This window comes from Topomyia yanbarensis, chromosome 2 (genome assembly GCF_030247195.1).
Source record: "Topomyia yanbarensis strain Yona2022 chromosome 2, ASM3024719v1, whole genome shotgun sequence".
NCBI classification, from domain to species: domain Eukaryota; kingdom Metazoa; phylum Arthropoda; class Insecta; order Diptera; family Culicidae; genus Topomyia; species Topomyia yanbarensis.
The window spans coordinates 217,168,350-217,188,175 of NC_080671.1; the positions used below are offsets into that span (position 1 = coordinate 217,168,350).

The following is a 19,826-nucleotide window of genomic DNA, read 5'->3' on the forward strand; positions in this document are numbered from 1 at the left end:
CCCAATTTTCGAAGAAATCTTCCGGCGTATATTTCGAACTATACTGCGACTAGCTTTGTTTGGTGGTTACATTCACGCCGAAATGTGCTAGATTTGCTTTGAAAGCCGTCCTGAATTTGATTCCTGAAATTTTCATATCCTCTGTGATTCTTACACGCAACTTGTTCGGGTCTCATTACTTTGGTGCAGCATTATATCTCCCATCTTTGCCATTCTGATATAGAGAAAGGCTTTCCAATCACTTCAAATCGACTTTACAGTCAAGTCTCGGAGGGCCAAGTACCGTATACCATATAACCTACGAGAACGATCGTCGAGATCAGAAAATATCTGTGTTTGTTACTCTCGAGTGGGAAACTTTAAACGACGTACGTGGTATTGTCGGATTCATACTGTTCTTTCCCCATTATATCAACAGACTAAATCTACACCTTCTGTAGATATTACTTAGGAAAGGATTGTGTTCTTGTACGTGCTCTTTTCTTAACCCGCGGACTCTTGCATTTGTTGAGCCATTGAGGTTCCACATCGATCCGAAACTTAGAGCCAGTGAGCTCATTGCTTTGTCGCGATCAACGTGATAGTTCCTGCAAAGAAGCTACACACCGAATTCTCATTTGTCCAACGATGGCACGTTCTTATTTCCCCTCATCCGTTGCTTTTGCTAGCACGCTGCTTGACCCGTGTAACTTCGGACTGTCGCTAATACATTGTGTGTGTTTGTGTGAGTATGAGGAGGAAGACATGGCTGAACCGATATGGAAAAACTTTGTTTCAAACGAACGGTATAGTGCTCCCACAAGCTGCTGTTAATTTTTTTACTGAACGGACTTCCGCTTTCGGAGATACAGGTTGAAGAGAGCGATCCCACAGTAAATTTCCATATAAATAGGTACTGTAATGATTATTAAAATGGGTGCAACATTCTTTGTATTTGCGGGTTCTTAAGTTTATGTAACACCTATTTTTCCGCAAACGCTTACTGATTTTTACAAACTTGGTTTCAAATATAGGATACAATACCAGAAATTTCAAAAATCGATTTTGTATTTTACATGCCAAAAGCGAAATACATATAGGTACCAAGCGTAATAAGAATGTAGCAGACTTATTGAGTTATGGAATCATAGCTTGGATATATGAGAAAGGAACGATTGCACCACTAGGTTGATTAAAACAGGTTTTTCAAATTAGTTATAGCATATTGACCGGTTATTTCGTCATTCGAGCAATATTTGTTTAGAATCCTCCCTGTCCTTGATACAAACGGCACTCTTCTTCTTGCACCAGCAGACCATGATGACCAGGCGGAGCCTCATACATCAGTAACCAATTCCAATGGCTCGGCTTTTAGGTTCGACTTTGTGCTTTTTTGAGCTTATTTTCTACGGATCACGGACATACGATTGTTTCTTCCATCGCGTGGCAATTCGAGAAGAGATTTTTTTTCAATAATTTCACAAGCAAGGTTTTGAAAAACCGTTTTCGATTTTACATTGGGAGAGCATTATTTTCGCAGTTGACGGCTTGACTCACAGTATATCTCAGACAGTATCTCAATATCTCTGAAGAGAACGTCAATGCAACAGCAAAGTGTTCCAATCATCACTATACCTGTACTCATCTCAAGCATTGTCCGACAAGACAGTTTTGGTCTGCGATTTTGCTTTGATCTTGCATGATATTGCAAGATTACAACTTCGAATTTTTGGCAAAATAACGGGTGAGTCCGAAGTAGCTGGACTAAACTAAAACCCAGGACAGGTTTTCTTTATAACAAATAAATTTTATATCTAGCAGTTATTTTAAAAAAAAAGCAAGACAGCTTATGGTCTATCTTTCTCAAGTGTACCTAAACTTCCTTTACTGCTTCCATCATGGTCTAGGCGACATTGAGATCTACTCTGCATATCCTTGATTTTAATTGTGCTGCTGAAGCAGCTTCCCATAATGCTTCGATTGGTTGAAGTTTTGGTACATTCCGCGGATTATCATCTTTTCGGTCACATTTCACACATTGAGAGTTCAACCAAGCAAAGGTATTAGTTTCAATAGGAGGCTTCAGCCGGATGGTAAACGAGGGGTACGCCTGTTTGGCAAAATATATCTGATGCACAATTTGAAAAATGGAATTTCGAATTACGGAAACAAGTTTTCTGACATGCATACCGCTTTCATGACAAAAAATATGTAATTCGACGCCTTTATCCAAGTCAAAATCAAATGTTGGAAAATACGTTTTATGACTCACCAAGTCTTCCTCACCAAGGTTCCTGTAGACCCGGCACTACGACACACTTCGAGATCTGATGAAAGGTCTAACTAATCAAATAACACTCATTTATCGCAAAAAAAATAATGTGTTTCCAAGTGCTGAGGTTTTATGATATAATGAATATTTGTGCTCGTTTGGCATTAACTCGTTAGTCAATTGATGAGTAATACTATTAGAGCTGTCCCAAATGTTATTATGAGAATTTGTAGCACTTCCCGTTATGAGTACAAAACAATTTCTACCACAATATGACACAACCTTTTAAAAATCATCAAAACGCGATGTAATATGTAGCAAATTTACCGAACAATAGACGTATTTCTTGACTATGCTGTCAACAACCAGATTGACAGCAAAAATATCGTAAGTTGTTATGTCAAATATCGTCGCTGTTGTGCTATCTTATGACAAACGCCATTTTGGGGTAAACTGAGTTAGATATGCCACATTACTTGTCTAAAAAATTTCTACAAAGTGGCGTTTACAGAATTATGACATTTTACTTGGTCACTGAGATATAGCGAGAATCGTGCTGAGAGATTCTTTATTTTTTGCTTCAAATGACTGTGTCTGGGGATTGGCTCAAATTATCTTAATGTATAAGATGTTTTTATATGTAAAACTATCCGAAAAACACAATGGCATAATTATTTTTAAAACAAAAATGCACGAATTGTGAGAAAAATGCAATTTAAGTTTTAAACTGGAAATATAGCATATTTGGCAACACTGTAACAAAAAATAACTATTTTTTCTAGATTCCCTGACTCATTTCCTTCAAAATGCATCTCACCGATTGTTTATAGATCAAATGAAGCTAAATATATGAATAAAAGTTAATAATTGATGATTTTTTTCTATGGAAAATTTTCCATGCACGATTATGACACGCCATACAAATTTTGTCATCAATACACACCTATGACACGTGTAGGCGTGACTTTCGTTTACATTTATAGTAAAAACTCGCAACATAATCAACTGATCTTCGTAATATTTGAGAGAATAATATAGAATAGATAGAAGCATCAATTGTCTTCTTTGATTAGTTTATACCATTAATAAGTTTCAAGATATTCAATCTCAAACTTTAAAAATCGTTTTTTCTCGAAATATGCAAAATGGCGCTTGTCATAAGATAGCACAACAGTGACGGTATAAGACCTGTGCACTATACGCAAAAATGAATGCACTAGGTATTTCACAAGGAGTGGTCATGCAATTTTTTTAAATGTAATGAAAACGGGGTTTGCAAAGTTTTCAACATAATAGCATCCTTCATGAAAATCAAGTCCACAACAACTAGAAGCTATCGAAAGCGTTGGATAATGCTCTCCTATTTGTGTTATTTAGGGGCATGGCTAATTGTTGTTTTAATTGCCGCAAGGTTCTACTGTATCGATTTTGTTGGCTATTTTCGGCAAATTTAAGGCTAAGAGAAACGAAAGCATTGCCATGGACATGATCGAAAGGAAATGTGAAGAAACCTTTGCCTTCTGCTAAGTAGGAGTTGGGCGTTGTACTCAAGTCTACCGTATGATCATTGATGGAACATAACTCATCATCATGCTTTACCGCCGACGCCGGCGTTTTAATATGATTATAACGCCAAACTCCTTAGCAAAAGGCAAAGGATTCTGCACATTTCCTTTCGAGCATGTCCATATGAGCCTGCTTAGTCCTAGTTTTCCGTTCTGATTTACTCTAGAATACCTATCCGTCTTTCAATTTCATTGCTTTCGTTTCTCTTAGTCTCAAATTTGCCGAAAATAACCAACAAAATCATACAATCATCCATTATGTTAGAGCTTCGGTTGACACAGCGATGGAAAGGTCAATTATGCTCCGTTTACTGACTTATTTTAGTCTTTCCAGCCTTTTGGTTTTCAGCTAGAGGTTAACTTGGGACTCCTATTTCTGCTGCCTTCCACGACGTGAGAGCAGGACTCCAGCGAAACGGCATCCAGGCTGATTTAGTCCAGAGAGAGATAATAGACTGTTATCTACCTCCTAATGGACCACAACCGAGAAAGTTTGTACTACTTGAATGGTATATGACACTAGATCCCAACTAACTTTTCCCAATTAAGTTTCCCAACTAACTTTTCAAATGTTTTTGGACAAAAAACTAACAACAAGTAATTTCGACATTTCTTTCGAAAGTTCAATTTAATTGAATGCTTGTTTGTGTTTTAAAAACCCCAAAACAACATGTACGTTATTGTAAATGCCTTAGTCTGGCGGTTCAATGGCTAAAGACTTAGATGACCTTAGAAGTCACTCGGCGTATGCTCGAGCCCCAGCCAGAAGGAACTCTTAGTGATAAGTAGGGTCGCAATACTAACCCTGCAATCGCACTGTAAAATTATGTTAGTACCAAGGTATTGTTTTTGATAGTGAATTATTGAAACTCACAGTTGTAATGGACTGTTCATGACACACAACTTGTTCTATGTAGTATGAAAATATTTAGATCAAAATACTATTCTACCGTATAACTAATCTTACTAAGGCCATTACAAATCTTTTTTAAAAATTATGTCCAAGTGCAAATTTTTTTCTGAAGGGGGGGGGGGCAAACAAAAAATAAATATTTATTTTAATAAACACAATTTTTTTTTCTTTTTGCATTTTCTTTCGATTGTTCTCGTGGACGTTTCCGCAGGGTGATTTCGTATAGCGGGGTTGAGCTATTTGTTTTACTAGAAAAATTCAAGCAAACATTACTGAATCAATCAAAAGTTCACATAGGAAAGGGATGCTAAAGTTTTCGTTTTAAATAATTTTCCCAACAGTGCAATTTTTAAATTACCAATAAAAGCTTGAAAGTTCTCTAAGAACTTAATGTAAACATTTAAGAGTACTTTAAGGTATTAAGTTTTGGTTGCTTGAATAGATTTCGTTCCGTTGTGGCGGCACATGGACCGACTGTACACACAAGGCATGAAAATCGGTCAAAGGTGAACCTGCTTGATAACAATGTACAGAAACAGGATTGCAACATTTCACTTATGGACTTTTGGAAAACATTCTGGAATGAATCCAAAGGTAAAGTGTGCGTCAATGGAATTATTCATCTCAGATATGGTTTTCTCTGATATTTTTTTCTATTGCGTATTTCGTATACAGTAGCCTGGCGAACGTACATCCTGTGCATACTATACTTTTTCAAACTCTAGTGGAAACATCAGCTTTGGTTTATCGCTTGTGATTGAAGACTTGTAGATTTGTTTGTTTGGTACATGATAGTAATTCGGCTCGGTTCCGTGTACATCTTCGAAATCTTTGCATTTTTCTCCATCTTGTTGCGCAGTAGGTAGCCAAATCAGATAAATTCATTTGATAGTCGTACGGATTTATGAAATGTATAGCAATCATCAGTTCATTTTTTGCCTTTTTCATATAAAGAAGACTATGCAATCACTCTGAAATTCGACTTTTTAAGCTACACCCGGAGTGTCGAGTGTCATATACCACTAGATTCAGTTCGTCGATATCTGAAAATGTCTGTATGTTTTATAGTATGGTTAAATAGCTTCAAAAGTGCATTGGCTCTAGGTGGGATTCACTTTTGGGCGTAACCGCTACTAATAGTCCTTACTTCTCTTCCTTCCTTTTGTTCCACGAGACTGCATCGAAGTGTTATATCGTGGGGAGGCTGATTCAGTCTTCAGACAAAATGATACATTAGAGCGGTTTAGCTCCGAACACATATCCGGCTAATCTCAGTGGTGAACTTCCGTTAGCCGTTTGGCTCCCGTTTCTGTGAACCATTTAGTTCCTGTTTTCGCGAGCCATCTCAATTCCTCGTCGGAAGTTCTCCCGATACCGATGCCTGTTGCGTGAGTCATTTAGCTCCCAGTTTTGTCGCAATCTTCTCGCATAGTCCATAAATCCTACTCAAAGGGCCAACCAGTACTTGGAGAGGACGGTTCGGCGATACCGGATGGAGCGTAGCTTCTGGTTCGCTGCTTCCGGTTCGTTGAAAACTCGACGACCCACCGCTGGTGCTTCACTCGACCTACTCGATCTTGTCCCTGACGGTGAAACTAGTCTGCTCACATGCTTCGGTCCGGCGATTCCAACTGGTTCGTAATGCCCAGTACACTGGCGCCTCAAGCAAAGCTGTGGTTGCTCTCTCAGCCTTCCCCTTAACATAATCATCGTAACTTTAAAAGTTCAAATCGATGATATATTTTCCCACCGCGCTGTCTTTCGGCTGCTAGTCATCACCAACTCTGTTTTATGATGGGCAATCGTCTCCGTGTCGAGTGTCTCCTCTTCTAGCGATTGTCCGATTACTTGGAACGCCACATCATCCGTGAAGCCGAAAATCGTTATATCTCTGGGAAGGTTCAGCTTCAATACTCCATCGTACACTGCGTTCCACAGCGTCGAGTCGAGGAACGTCAGTGGTAGTTGTGATTCTCCCTTGTCTGTCTCGTAATGTTCGGTACTGAAAGTAGCTCTATAATATCCTGCAGAGTTACTCATGCTGTACAGCGAATGGGCGATTGCTTCCCAGCCAGTACTATTGAAGCATTCTTCACGTCTAAGGGAACCACCACGCAAAAACGATATCCTTATCTCTGCTGTCTCCAAAGCTCCCACAACCGTTTGGATGGATTTCACTGTAGACCTGCCTATAAGGAAGCCGAATTACATGAGATGCTGTTCTCACGGTCCGCGTACTTCGTTAGCTTGTTCAGGATTACTCCTTTTCTCTAACATTACCAAGGGATATATTGACTACGCTGAAAGATCTCCATGTTGTCCCGGCATCGGAAGCAACATCAGCTTTTGTCGCTTCCAATTATCGGATCGTTTTGAACATATCCGGGCTCTCATGTATCACTTCACTTTTATGGCTTTCGCCATCTCGATAAGCTGTTTGTTGGTAAATCGATCTTCATCTTTGTGATCATCCTCCTTACTGTACGGCGAAAATAGATTCATGTTGTGGGGAAAACCTTTCGATGGTGACCTCCATCTTTTTCGGGCACCTTTCAGGTGGTGCAGCTGAGCCTTTTATCTTTGTTATGCCAACTTTGTAGGTCTCTCCTAAGGAAATTCGCGTTGGCTTTGTGGCAAGGCTTTTTTGTACAGCTTGACTGCTTTGTTGAGAGCGGTTCTTGCAGCTCGCTTCCCTTGAGCTTTCTGACATCTGTTTTAATTTTAAATATATTTGACACGGCTCAATGCGTTAGCACAACTGAGCCATGGAGCGCACCTTGGGGATCATTTGCTCCGTCTTCTCTCGCGTTTTCGTTTACGTCCATGTCATCATCGGTACTGCATTCATCTTGCTCATCGTCGGATGTTCTTATTTGTTGTTTGTGCTTACGGGTCGCTATTGTAAATCCTTCTTGATCGGTATTAGATTCCACCAGGTGTTGGTTGGTGGTTTAGAAACATTTGCTGTAATCGTTGTTACTTCGATGTTGGTAATGGCAGTTGGTTTAGTGGTACTGGGGCCGATCGTTGTTAAGCTGGTGCTTGTGAATGCCCGGTCTGCAGTCGTTGGTTTACCAACTGGTTGTGGTTTAACATATGACGATTGTATACCGGCTTTGGTCGTATCAGGTGGAATTTCTTTAGCATTCTCTGCGCAAGGTTTTCCGTGGTGTAGCGGATGATCACAATATTGACAGGTAGGAATCTGTCCTGGGTGCGTGACTAGTATTCGTTGAGAATATTCAACACCATGAGGTGATTTGCATGTGAATGTCAAGTAAGAGGGAATAGGTTTTGTCGGACGCATTCTCACCACACGAACGCCGTTGCGGAGTCTTGGGAAGAAGTTCCTCCAAGTATCTTCCTTAACACTATTCACCTCTCCGTATTTTTACAGGATTTGTTTGATAGCGAAGGAACTAGTACGTGGTGCCAGGTCATGTATCTTTATTTCAATACTGTCAACATCTATATACGTTGTGATACTGTATAAAATGTCATTACATTCGATGACGTGTTTCATGTTGTTCTGGGAAGCGAATGATTCTGCTTGACTAATGTTTTGTAACATATTCAGTACCGCATGACGTAAATGGTGAAATTGCACCGCATAAAGTACCGCAAGCTACGTTGAACTTCAAGTTCACCTTAAACATTTGATCCCCTTCATGAATTGATGGTATTACCGGATATTTCGTGTAGTCAACAGCAACACAGTTTGCCCGCATCGTGATATACTTTTGCTTTGCATTGTCACTCATTGTTTGTTCACGTTTCACACACTAGGCAGAAGGAATCAATTTTTTCTTTGCAAATAGACCAAGCGTCGCGCGGGTAAATTTGATTATTTGCCCTGCTATTGCAGCGGAGCGATTTCTAGCTTCTGAACTGAGCGAGATGAGAAACCGAAGTGATCTCCGACTTCTTCTCCAAGCTCGGAGGCAACTTATACGTAGTGCGATAATCGTCGTATTGCACCCGGCGACCGTTTCTCGGTTTCCCATCCCTTGGTATGGTCGCATTACACGCCCTTGTTAGTAGTGCCGTGAACTCGTTCGCATTTAGGTTGAAGAGGATACCTTCAAATTCAAGTTCTTCGACGGACACGTTCCTGTGAAAAATCGCTGTTTTCCATCTTCACTCGTTTATCTCCCACATATTCAAATTCATGTTTGGTTCATAGTCCTGTTATCAATGCTGTACCAGATCGCTTGGTGGTCGCTGTGGATATATCCTCGCACACTTTTCAGTCCATCTTTCCGGTTACTCCAAGGCTACAAAAATTGACATCGATAATGGATTGCCGATTCCCCCTGCGGTAAGTGCCGATGATACCATTATTTGTAAGATCTATATTTAGCTTTGCTAGAGCATTCTTGATCGCTGATGGCCAGACAAAGTTCTTTTGATTCCAGTGTCTATCTCGAAAATTTCGCACGTTTCTGGTTCTTGGAATATTTCAGAATTAATGTCTCTTCGGCTTCTTGAAAAACGACTTATTCGATTTTCAAGCTTAGCCTTAAATGGAAGGTTTGGTAGCAGATTTTGATCTGATCAAGTTCATAAGAATCGCACATATGGCTGCGGAAATACGGTATGAACACTACGATCCCATATGAAATCTTTAATTGTCAAAAACTTTTCGGTAAAGCTCATGTATACTGAATATTGAACCACATATAAATCGCCAGGAGTCTGATTTGAATTCAGATTGTTTCCTTATCGAAATTATTTTCGAATGCAACGATCGATTATGTCTCTATCGACTGTTGCGTTTAAAATGGAATCGATTCAGAAGTCGGTCTGTATTAGCCTTGCCATGAGATTTTCGTTTGATAATACACAGATGGGTCCTTCCTTCTGCGACCAGCAAACGTTTCATTTGATGTTGGACTGGATCGATGATCTCATTTAAAATTCACATTTACCCGAGAATGGTCAAAATAAAAATTATCATGGGATGGTAATTTCTAAAACTAGCATAATAGTTTTCAGTAACGAAAAGCAAAACTCTATGGCAGCTATTGTTGCTCTATAAAACGTGACAATTTTTTGAATTTTGGTTATTTTAAAAAAATTATTTGCCCCCTGATTTTTTTCAGCGATTTTGAAGGGGGGGGGGGGGTGACATAATTTTTAAAAAAGATTTGCAATGGCCTAATTTCATACTTACTGATCGGTGTCCAACTGCACATACTGGCTCATAGTACCAGTGCATTACTTGCGGTATAAATCAGTTTCGTTAACATTTTGTCTATATAATATGATAATAAGATGGTAATAATATATACCCTGATCAGGAGGTAAGAAATAGGAAAATCGCTGGTTCCAATAGCTAGTCCTTTCTGTCGAGTCTCGACCTAGATAGACGCTTTGTGTTAGTAGAAGTAGTTCTTCAGCTCTAAACGTTGGGATTTCACTTAGATATCCGTTGAAATAACTGTTCAAGTTACGTACCGAAATTAGAATTTTTTTACGAATTTGAATATAATCATATTTCGCATAGTTCAAAAAACCAAACCTCATATTCGTGGATTCAATACTTTTTGGTCTATCAACTATTACTTGAAAGGAATCGTTATGTTAAAAACGTGGTATTTTGAAAACCGTGCAAAAATTTGGGCAAAAAATACCCATGAAAAACAGGCAACACGCTATAGGATTTTAGGAAAAATCCGCCCATGTGCCAGAGGTGAATAATCATTAGATTGATTTGAGCAATCTGATTGCTAGCATATATTCATAGCATAAAGTCATAAAGCTCAAAAGAAATATAGTACGTAGTTTTCGAAACGAAATCATTCTTTTATCATGATTTATTATAAGGGTGCAATATTTTAGCGCTTCTTGTAGCTAGTATGAGTAATTTAATATTTTTTTTATAAATTTATAGTATCAATTGGAAAGCAATCGGCAATCGAAGCTTTTTAGTAGATTTCTCCCAAACAAAGCTTTATCTGTGAGTTCCAAAATACAAATAGGACAACTATCAATGATGTAACGCAAAATTTTCATTTCATTTACCCCCTCCCTCTTCTCAGGGTTATTGGTTATTTCCTTGGTAAATAAGTCACGAATAAGATGTCCAATATTTTTTTCTTCGGTAGAAATACATTTGGTATGTCTCAGGTTACTTTTTTCCACCAAATTTCACAAAATGTTGAAATTTTTCATTGTCCCTCCTTCAATACAAGTGTGACATGATTTATAAACAAAGCTTTCGGATAGTACTAATTTAGCACAAACCCTGTGCTTTTCTACTGCGCAGAACAAGCGACGATATAATGCGTGCGACGGGAAAATTGAAAAACGCTGTTATGAAGTTTTGCAGATCAAGTTTTACTTGCTACCATTAGTTTCCTCGGATTCTTACGAATCCATTGGTATACTATACTTGGGTAGTTTTATGGGAAAAGCGAGAGAAAAAGCGGGTTGAAGAAATCATTCATTTCATTCGCGTGCACGCATACATTCATATGAGTATCGAATATGCGTATTATATTGATATCCTCAATTCTGCAGATAAGAAGAAAAAGAAGCCCGACGGGGGCCTTAAACAAGATCCTTGAGGTATACCAAAATGACTATGTCGGGATAATATGATTGAATTATTTAAATAGAAATGCATAATTTAGAAAGAAAAAGATGGTTTAGAAAATTAGCAAGTATAGCAGGAAGTCCTAATTGAAACATTTTTTGGGAAAGTATATTAATCAATACAATCATAAGCCCCTGAGATGTCTAAAAATGTTATAACCATGTCTTGTTTTTGATTGAAACATAATTGAATTTGGGATGCTAGAAGATCTGTGCAATCTCTAGTACTTCTTCCTTTCCTGAAACCATATTGGGAATTAGATAATATGTTCTCCCGTTCTGCCCATATTTCTAATCGATTGAGAATAGTTCTTTCTAATAATTTACGTATACATGATATTAAACTAATGGGACATCTACTATCAATTAATGATGGATTTTTCCCTGGTTTTAGAACGCTCACAACCTTGATTTCGCGACAGTCATATGGTATATTATTTTGTGATATGAAAAGGTTAAATAAATTTATTAAATGAATTTTACCAATATCAGGTAAGTTGGAAAAAACGATAAATTTTATTTTGTCTAATCCAGGGGAAGTATTTTTACAAGACTTCAAAGCAAAATTTATTTCTTCTAGTGTAAGAGGAGAACTCAGATGAGGAAAAGGACTGAAAGATGTTTGCGAAAATGTTTGATAATTGTTAGGAACGTAATCGGGACAAATCTTTGAAGCAAATTGATCAACCCAATCTTCAGAATATTCAGAATTTGATGTATCAGAAGAGTTATAATTACGAAGTCTCCTAGCAGTAGACCATAATGCGCACATTGAACTATTCCTATCTAAATTTTTAATAAAATTTCTCCAATAAAAACGTTTCTTTAATTTTGTTTTTCGTGTAAACATAGCTTCCATTTTGCGATAGTGTAGATAGTCTATTTGTAAACCAGTTGAACGAAATTGTTTGTAAGCTAAAGATTTCGATTCTAGAAGGATGGAACATTCTGCATCCCACCAAAATGTAAGATTTTTTATATTTTTTGCGTATAGCTTTTTTGGTTTGAGCTTTTAGTAAACATTGTAGTACAGTGTCGCAAAACCATTTATAGTTATCAATTAATGCTTTTAGTCTATCAATCTTTGGTAAGATGCTTCTACTGTTCCATTGGAGAAATTTCAAATTATTTTTTGATAGGTTGCCAGCCATTAAACGTTTGATAATAGTTGAACAAGGAGAGGCATAAATGAATTTATTTGACTAAGAAGGGATGTTATAAAGGGAACAATTTTTATAATTAAGTTTTTCCAAAAGTCACTTCATCCTAAAATATTGGAAATAATTACAATAATTTCACTAATAGGGTTAATGTGCTAGTAGTGGACCCCGCAGTAGACGGTGCTAACAATTTCGAAGAATTTGGATAAATCCAGTTGTACTTTTAATGTAATATTCTATCAATTGATGATACCAAGTCTTTCAAACAATATAATGCAAATTTAAAGCATTTCAACTTAATTCCTTTAGTAAAATTCGATATTTCGAACTGGTATCCATATCCCTATAATGGACCGCTTTTCCTATTATGGACCCAGGGTCGAATATGCGCATTATGGTCCTGGGTCCATTATACGCATATCCAACAATTAATACATAAAATGGCATTTTTTCAGTTTTCTGGTAATATAAAGAGTCATTTTAGCACAGCATTAAAAGAAAAATATAAATTATGAAAAATAACAAAATTTTGTTATTCTTTCCTTTCATTAAATATTTCAGTGGCACTCAAAACCTTTGACTAATGAATTAAATTTTTAATTGATCTGATGCTGATTTCAGTTTTAAATCAAGCGATGTGATTTGTATGACGCTTATGAGTAAGGTGATGAGGTCTGCATTATAGAAAGTCTTATACAAGTTTGCGAAAATTGTAATTGGAAATTGTCTGAATTGATTGGCAATCCATCAACAATACAGTGGAGTAAAGCATTTGCAATATTAATAAGTCGGCTCTAAACATGTTCAGTGTCTAAAGACAACGAATATTTTGTCATTTAATAATATTTTAAGATACCAAATACAAATTAAAAACGACATAACTTCTTGCATCATTTTGATCAGTTCATACAATTGCTTGTACATTCATGTATAGCTATATCTGAAGCGTTTTGAAGAAACCGTAAGTATTTTTAGTTGAAAGGGCTCATGATTTACATGATTTAATCCCCAACTATTTACTTTCTACTATTCTCCTGAAAAAGTTCGATAAAAGTACTTTGTATCTTTAGTTTTGTTTTATTTTGGGACGTAACAATAATGGGCATGAAATTGCCTGGATATATGCAATATGTACAAGATTTCGAGCTATATTATATTACTTTAAAAATAAAAAATAATTACAGCTCGTTGATTTCAAGAAAGTTATTCGAAACAGTAATCAATGCTACATTTTACGGTATTTACTTTAGTATTCCGTATAACCAAATTTTAGTAAAGCTTCTTGAACGTTTAGCACCACCTTTTTTTTCTAAATCAATATATTTATTCTATTACTTTTTTCAATAGAAGGATACTAATGAATAAATTGTAATCATTCTGCAACCCTGTGCACGATGAACTTGCTAAAGTATTACCCCAGAATTTAATTTTTCGTGCTTATTAAGTAATCTTTTCGGGCTATCCATGTAACTATTTTATTTTCTTCTATGGTGGGAAGCGTGAACCCTTTCTTGTTCCTTCAGGCCAGTTTTTCCATATACTCCGCGATACTTCACAGTAGAGCGTGATACATCAAATTCCTGCACGCTTTTTTGACAGAACATAATTCTAGTCGCTCGAATAAACTTTTGAATGGCAAACTTCATGTATTTGTACCTACTGTTATTAGTTTTTGTCTATTGATTGGTGTAGGAACCACAAATTTTATTGATTGAATACTGAGAAGCTGCAAAATTTTCAATATGATGGTTTCAATCAATCTTATACTGAATCCTCAGAATGTTGAAAACTCTTTTTAATTCTATTAGTTGCTATTACAAGTTTCTTGTTATATTATGTGTCAGGGGCATAATGCACAGATAGCTAGTTTCACTTGATCCCATAATGGATCCCCAGAATTTCAATATAAATTTTAAATTATCATAGTTTGTTAGATCTGCATCGCAAAAGATTGTGCTAGTGTTAGGTATTTATAAGTAAAACAATATCTTTTTCATGCGTAGTTTATTTACATCAGAGCGAAGTATTCTTATCATAATAGTAAAACAATTACTTACAAACCCTATGTCATGCTGCACTGGATTGAAATTGAGTGCAAATATCAATTTTGAAATGAATTATGGTGAAAAAACACATTCTAATTTCTGTCTAAGTCTTAAAGCTGTCCGGTAACCAGCAGTATACGGTAAAAACAGCTATTAATGAATAATAATTAACAAAAAAGCGTCAGCGGGTCCATTATACGCAAAGGGTCCATTATAGGCATACAAACCATAATTAATTTTGGAGGGTTGTGTGATGAATCGGAAGATTTTTCCTCAGTATTAATTTTTTGAAAACCTGGAATTTCAGAAGTTGGTTTGAGGAAAGAAAATTCATTTCGATTATTAATGTTAGGTCTCGAAATATTAGTATTTGCTTTGATCGAGAGTTGCTTCTCCTTCTTTTAATTGGAGGAGGGTGGTAGCTACAACCAGGTTGAGAATCAGAAAGAATATTTATATTTGCGTTGTCTTCAAGAATATCAAATGAATTTTTTGTTGTAATTATTGATGAGGAGGATTTCAATAATTCAGCATATGTATATTTACTCCTGTTTAGTGTTCTGGTGGAGTTTAGTTTGGAAATCTTTATAAGAAGGGCATTCATTTGATCTAGAATGTTTGCCATGACAATAAATACACGATTCTGTGCTAATTTTACAAGAAGATGTGTCATGATCACAATTACAAGTCCAACATTTTATTTTATTCGAGCAAAACTTTTCTGTGTGACCAAAGAGTTGATATCGTTCGCAATGCATCACTTTAGGAGTGAAAATTCGAACATTAAAACCTATTTTAAATACACCTAGTGGTACAATTGTACCTTTCTCATTTGTTCAAACTACGATTCCATAGCTGGTTATGTTCAATACAATGATAGAAATGTATATTACATATTCAGTAAGATTTGCAGATACATGCAATGGATCGACAGCCAAGATCTTGAGATATTATGTGTCGACACTGAAACAACGTTTGAAACCAGCGGCTGATCAAGAACGAAGATCCGGGTGGCCCCGACCTCGCCGAAAATTTTCAACTTGTTAAGAAATTTTAAATTATTTTTAATTTTAAAGTGGCAACCCCTCATTGCATACTCCTACCTAAGCCTACATAGATAAAAAAAGTTAGGTTGACGGTTTTTAGAGTGATTGCATAACCTTCTATATGAGAAAGGCAAAAAGGTGCCCAAGTCCAAAAAAGTCAATTTCCGCCAAAAATGTTTTTTTCGTGATTTCATCAAATCTCAACGTTTCATGCATTTTAAAGTCATCTGGCATCAAAACTGCAAATTCGATTTTGAAATTTTCCCTTGCTCCCTCCTTTGAGAATTTTTCATTTCAGTTTATATGGGAATATAAATATATAATCGTTACCTATGACATAATTTAGATTTTTGAATGACACCTAACCTCAGATAGTGGAGTAAAACTTTTTCAATGTCAAAAAAAAAAACAAAAAGTTAGTTTTTTTCCAAGTTGTGAATAGAATGATCCCTTAACATAACCGTTTCATTGATCATCGCTTTTCATTCATAGCATAACTCACAATCAAAGAAATATTTGTTTACAAGATTTGCCTTTATATTTTTCAGGGCCTTAAAATAAGAAAACAGCGAAGCACAGGTGATTTGGAAAAACGAGGAAATGGATCTGGAAGTATTCGATCCACAGCATCTATTGCTTCTTGGCTTAGCACAGAATCCTCGCAGTCAGGATTGACTAACAAGTATTATTGAGCATTGGATTTTCAATCAGATCAATGAGCTTGTTTCTACTTTTAGATCAGTGCATACAGATTCCAATGCTAGTTTTATCGTTGAAGACGAACAACTGGATGGCAGTGTAATTGAAACATATATGGGTGAATGGAAGAATGACAAGCGTTGTGGTTATGGTATATCTGAGCGAAGCGACGGTTTGAAGTATGTTCATAATAAAATCGGTCAAGACGTTACTTAGATTGTTGCATTTACAGATACGAAGGCGAATGGTTTTCTAATAAGAAGTACGGTTATGGTGTTACAACTTTTAAAGATGGAGCGAAAGAAGAGGGAAAATATAAAAATAATGTACTTATCACTAGTCAAAAAAAGAAACATCTGTTTCTCATTCGTTCTGCTAAGTTTAGAGAGAGGATAGATGCTGCAGTTGACTCGGCCCAACGTGCCTCAAAATATGCATTGCAGAAGGCTGATATAGCTATTTCCAGGACGGCGACAGCTCGCGGCAAAGCTGAACTTGCAGACGTTGCCGCTGATCATGCTCGAGAAGATTCCGACCTAGCCATACAAATGGCTAAAGATTTTGCGCCAGACTTCAAGCCGCAATTATTAGAACGATTCGAACGATTGAAGCGTGATCGGTGTCGGATACCTCTGGATTATTTGACCAAATCTAACACAGCTGTACCGAATAAAACAACTATTGGGGCTATAAAACAAAATGTATATAATCCGGCATCTATGGGATCTCCTTCGCAAACAGATACTCCGTTGAGTAATCTCGATGTATATGATAAAACGTATCTAAATTCTCAACAACAAATATCGAATTGCAATGTGATACAAGTTCCTAGTAATAGGGCGCATCCTTTTGAACGGAATACTCAACCGGGTTTTGGAACGATATCGAATCTGGTTAACAACGTACAAAACACTTTTACGAACGTGGCATCCAATACGCACCAAACAACGGAATCCGATTATATATTCTGTAATACTATGCAAATAAATCAACAGCGACAGATAGAGCCAAACTTTACGGATAGACAAAGCTATCAGCAGTTAGAAGTAGATCGTTATCATCATGATAATTTTACTCATCGAAATTCCATTCAAATTTCCGGTGCAGCAAAGCCTGCTCCTATGCTAAGTAAAATTAGTCAGACTTCAATAGATTATTTTGATCATTATAAGCGACCTCCTAGCAGAGATGGCTCAGTCGATCGCTACTCAAGGGCCACCAGTAGGTTAGGTGGAACACAATCCAGACAATCCTCAGTAGATAGAACTGGCCAATGTGTCAGTAGTCAAGGTATTACAAATGAATCTGTGCCTGATCAATTTGTACGGGCTGGTTCCCAGATTCGAGGGGTCACTCCAATGCGCAATAATGCACCCAGTAGCGGTTCGATATCCACAGGAAACGGATTTGGTCCGCGAACTCCGTCCAGAGCAGCTAGCCCCTTACACCACCCAACAAGTGATACATTTTCTAATCAAAAGCCCTTTGAGGAAGTTTTGCTACGACAACGAACACTTGGCCAAGATATTATTCCATCGCCATCACAACCAAAACGTACCGAGAGTTTATATCTTTCAAAACCAAGTGAAATTAAAAGTGGATTCACCGGATTGACTGGTGTAAATTCTTCCGCCACAGCCTTGAGTAGGGGTGGGCGTAACGGAAGTGGCGATGGCAGTGGATTTACTTCGAGGGTACTAAAGGTAAGTAACAACGATTAATCATATTATATATGGTATTCAAAGAATAAGTTTATCTAATCTACTGAAAAATCAATATTTGTCTAATATCTGTAAAAAAAATCGCCTTAAGGTTCACCCAAAATACGAACCGCATGGAAATAAGCAAAATTCGAATTCCCAATTTGCATTGTAGCTGATATAATGCACAAAAAGCGATATCTACCCGGGACAAAAATGCATTATATGGCGATTCGTCGTAGAAACTCACAAAATTTCGAATGCGTCAGAATATCGTTGGAATATTGATTTAAGAATGATGTTGCACTAAGGGACCGTTCATAAACCACGTAGACCGAAATTTGAGAATTTTTAACCCCCCCTCCCCCCTAGTAGACCTTAGTAGACTTTTACCAAACCCTCTCCCCCACGCCAAAAGTCTACGTAGACTTTTATTTTTTTATTCGCGGGAAATGTAGAATTAGCAAGAAGCACATTATAATGTTCAATTAAAAATTAACGTTCCGATTTATTTCAAACCTTTTAAATATTAAAGAAAGGGTTACGTAAACAAAATCGTGTTACTTGGAGTCTGCAATTATTTTGATTTTTCATCGGTTTAAACGCGCTATCGTTTCAGTTTTTTTGCAAATTCGATTGCTTATCCCGTATCGAACTTAGACATAGTGTCGGTTTTTTTTTCAACTCTGGTCAATATATGGATTTCGGTGAAATCTATTCACTCGTGTTTGCTGCTATCGACCATTGTTTTATTTTCGCATTCGGCATACCCGTGCTCATTCACAGTAGTGAACGTCAACTATACGAAACCAATAGTGTTTGTCCGGTGCCATCATAAGGAGAACAATGTCTAAAAAGTGTGATGCGAGCCCTTGTTTCTCCGGTACCGTTCGCAGTGGCAAAGTTGAGTGTGGAAAATGTCGCAAATCCTTCCACCTCAAGTGTGCTAGTTTGAATAGCAACCAGCACAAAGCCGTACGCGATTGTCCCGGAGCCTTTTGGTTTTGTCAGTTGTGCCGTAGCTCTGGAATCCATCAGCATCAACCAATACAAAACCCTACACTCGATCTCATTCTACTCCGTATAACATCTATAATGAAACTAGTTGGCCTACAAATCGATGCTACTCGTGCTTTGTGTCGCAATCTTTCCAACGGACCACCACGCCCCAGTAACTGCAACCAGCCTCATAGCCAACCCACCCATCCCAACGCTACTGTTAACTTCGAGGAAGAGCTGAATCGGATGCACTTCTCATTCTCCGAAATCTTCAACTCACTCATGCCTGGCGACGATACTTCCTGCGGAAACAAACGAGACCGTACCTCAAGTTTCAACTCATCTCGACGGCCACGGGAAGATAAGCGACGGAGAGTTGATGTTTCAATCGGTACGTCTGATTTTTCCAATATTATACCAGTCCCTCTTATAGATGCACCTGTGGACACCTGCGCTATTGATGATATTGCATCTGCTGCTGCTAATTCCGAGCTCATACCGACTACTACTACGCCGCCGACTAACGTTATTACTACTGCTGCACCCATTGCCATCGAACCTACTGCTACTGCTGTGTGCTTTACCGAATCAACTGCTGCTATATCAACTGCCACTGCATCTGCTGCGATTGCATCAAATGATGCATCTAATATCATCGTTTTGCCTTCTTATACCGAGACCACTGCCGTCACTGGTCTTGCTGCACCCACTACCGCCATAGCCACTTCCCATGCCACTGTTACACCTATTTCAATAGCAAATACTACTGCTGCACCTGCTATTACCGCACCACCTCGCCCATCTGCTGCCGCTGCACCACCTGCAATTGCTCCAGTTTTCGAAACCATTCC

At 37.6% G+C, this 19,826-nt stretch overlaps 1 protein-coding gene across 4 annotated transcripts in view; it reads left to right on the forward strand.

Annotated features, from left to right (window-relative positions):
- The first annotated feature begins 5,114 nt into the window (after positions 1-5,114).
- LOC131682906 (uncharacterized) overlaps positions 5,115-19,826 on the forward strand; it is an 834,740-nt gene continuing 820,028 nt past the window's right edge. The window contains exons 1-4 of one of the 4 annotated variants that reach the window (XR_009304249.1): positions 5,115-5,323; positions 16,126-16,259; positions 16,315-16,455; positions 16,509-17,979. Coding sequence is in view for 1 of the 4 variants with exons in the window: in XM_058964718.1 (XP_058820701.1) it covers positions 5,255-5,323; positions 16,126-16,259; positions 16,315-16,455; positions 16,509-17,979 (1,815 nt within the window). In the remaining 3 variants the exon portion in view is untranslated. The remainder of the gene's footprint in view (positions 5,324-16,125; positions 16,260-16,314; positions 16,456-16,508; positions 17,980-19,826) is intronic. The other 3 variants (XR_009304250.1, XR_009304248.1, XM_058964718.1) reach the window with 3 other exon arrangements.